Source organism: Danio aesculapii, chromosome 18 (assembly GCF_903798145.1).
Source record: "Danio aesculapii chromosome 18, fDanAes4.1, whole genome shotgun sequence".
Classification (NCBI taxonomy): Eukaryota; Metazoa; Chordata; class Actinopteri; order Cypriniformes; family Danionidae; genus Danio; species Danio aesculapii.
In genome coordinates this window covers 23,737,322-23,740,316 of record NC_079452.1, presented here as the reverse complement: position 1 = coordinate 23,740,316, position 2,995 = coordinate 23,737,322, and the positions used below count along the sequence as shown (strand labels likewise).

The window sequence follows — 2,995 nt, the reverse complement described above, 5'->3', positions numbered from 1 at the left end:
GTTTCAGTTCACAGAGGCCAAAGTTTATCACAGCAAACTGGTGAATATTCGCAAGGAAATGATCGTTCTGCACGACAAGACCAGCAGACTGAAGGTTTGAGCCATTCAGCTGAGACGCGTAAAGTTTACCGTGTTCACACTCTGTGTTCGTGAGCTGAAAACACACTGAAACATTTATACATGTGTGTGTTTTACTGTGTGTAGAAGCGAGCGCTGAAACTGCAGCAGCACAAACAGAAGGAGGAGCTAGAGAGAGAACAGCAGAGAGAGAGAGAGATGGAGAGAGAGAGACGACTGACTGCTAAACCAGCCAAACGCACCGACAACTGAAACACACACACACACACACACACATACACACACACACAACAGCAGAGAGAGAGAGAGAGATGGAGAGAGAGACGACTGACTGCTAAACCAGCCAAACGCACCGACAACTGAACACACACACACACACACACACACACACACTCACATACAGAACAGCAGAGAGAGAAAGATGGCTCATTGACAAACCAGCCAAACGCACTGATGCCTGAACACACACACACAAACACACACACACAAACAACTGGAGAGAGAGAATTGCCAAATGCACCAACATCTGAACACACACAAACACACAGAACTGGAGAGAGAGAGAGAGAGAGAGCGAGAGAGATTGCCAAACGCAACAGTGTCTGAAACACACACACACACACACACACACACAGGTGATTTTCAGGATTTTATCAGGATTAAACACACAGCTGTATCTCATATTTGACTCTTCATCATCATCATCATCATCATCATCATCATCATCATCATCATCATCATCCTGTGCATTCCTCTCCAGATAAATAAATGTGATAATAATAATAATAAAAGTGTTTGTCTTCATAATCTCTACACTATTAATCACCTTCATTACGAATGCGGTTAACTAACTTAAGCACAAATGTTATTTCAGCATAGTTTAGACATAGATATCTATTAATCGTTTAAATTGTTTTGATTTTTATATTTTATTTAATAGTAAAGTTGTTGATATATCAGTTTATAGATGTTTTAGTTCACATTTTTATTAAGGTTTATTTCAGTGTGATAGATCAAATTAAGCCGAAGTAAATAAGAAAAGCTGTTATTTTATTTTTGTTGTTTTAATATTTAAGCAACCGTTATATTTTAATTATTATATTGCTGCTTTACAAAAATAAAAATATCAAAATAAGCTTGTATTTGTTAATATTTACATGATTAAATGTATAGTTTTAGAGCAGATGTACTGTGAGCAAACCCTTTTCACTTCATCATCTGAAGTGACCTGCAGGGGGCAGCAGAGCATCATGGGATCGCTTTGTAATAATGTCTCTATGGAAAGCTTCATCCAGAAGTTCCAGAGGTGTGATGCTGCTGCTGGAGTCATCTGTGGATGCACACTGGTGAGGGAGCGAGACAGAGAGAGATTTAGACAGACAGAGAAGTACATACATATGCATATAGTATATATATATATATAAATATAGAATAGTGTATAGGCAATGTGTACATATGCATATATAATAGGCGATGTATGCTTATATTATTATTATTATTGGCAATATTTACATATGGGTATAGCATAATTGGCAATATGTACATAATTGGCAACATTTACATATGCAAATAGTATAATAGGCGAAGGCGATATGTACATATATAGTATAATTAGCATTATGTACATATGCATAAAGTATAATATACATATAATTGACAATATGTAAATATATACTTTACATATAGTATAAATGGCCAATATATACATATGCATACAGTTTAATTCACAAAATGTACATATTATGTACATATTATTGCCAATTTACATATAAATATGCATATAGTATAATAGGCAATCTGTACATTTATATATAGTATAATTGGAAATAGCTACATTTACATGTAGTATAATTGGCAACATTTACATATGCATATAATATAATAGGCGAAACGTACATATATAGTATAATTGGCAATATGTACATATGCATAAAGTATAATTGCTAATACGTACATATGCATATAATTGGCCGATATATTTACACATATGCATGTAGTATAATTGAGAATATGTGCATATAGTATAATTAGCTATATTTACATATACATAAGTATATTTAACATACATACAGTTGAAGTCATAATTATTATCCCCCCCTCCTTGATTATTATTTTTTCTTTTTAAAATTTACATGCAAATAGTATAATTGCCAATATGTAAATATACTTTACATATAGTATAAATGGCCAATATATACATATAAATACAGTATAATTGCCAATATATACATTTACATATAGTATAACTGGCAATATTTACCTATACATATGCATGTAGTATAATTGGCAATATATACATATACCCATAGTATAATTGGCAGTGTTTACATGTGCATATAGTATAATAGGTAATCTATAAATTTACATATGGTATAACTGGCAATATTTACCTATACATATGCATGTAGTATAATTAGCAATGTTTACATGTGCATATAGTATAATAGGTAATATGCACATATATAGAATAAAGTATGTCAATAATATACATAATATAACCAAATATGTCATGGCACTATAGTGAACTGAATTGAGAGAGACAGAGAGAGAGAGACAGACATGCAGGCCTGGTTTCCGGGTGGTTTTGCGGGTGTCGTGCTCCTCCTTTCCGCGCGGGCGTTTCAATTTGCGTCTGTATTTAGATGTTTGGGCCTGAAGGAGAAAAACAAAACCTCAGACGCTGAGCACATGTGGAGGTGAGACTGGATAAACAGCTGTGTGTGTGTGTGTGTGTGTGTGTGTGTGTGCGGTCAGCAGGTCAGGCTGGGGCTTCTCTTATATAAGAGCTGGCGTGGCGTGGTGGGGGAACGGGTCTGGTCTGGTCTGGGCGGAGGTTTGTGTATTAGACACCAAACCCAAATATAGACTCCAGCGAGTTCTGCTCCACTGGAGAAACATCTGCTGCTGCTGCTGGATA

The 2,995-nt window shown here is 35.3% G+C and overlaps 1 protein-coding gene across 1 annotated transcript in view; it reads left to right on the top strand.

Annotated features, from left to right (window-relative positions):
* Window positions 1-885, top strand: part of bloc1s6 (biogenesis of lysosomal organelles complex-1, subunit 6, pallidin) — a 4,707-nt gene extending 3,822 nt beyond the window's left edge. The window contains exons 4-5 of the mRNA XM_056478311.1: window positions 8-94; window positions 205-885. Of these exons, the coding sequence (XP_056334286.1) occupies window positions 8-94; window positions 205-330 (213 nt within the window). The 3' untranslated portion in view covers window positions 331-885. The remainder of the gene's footprint in view (window positions 1-7; window positions 95-204) is intronic.
* The last annotated feature ends 2,110 nt before the right edge of the window (window positions 886-2,995 follow it).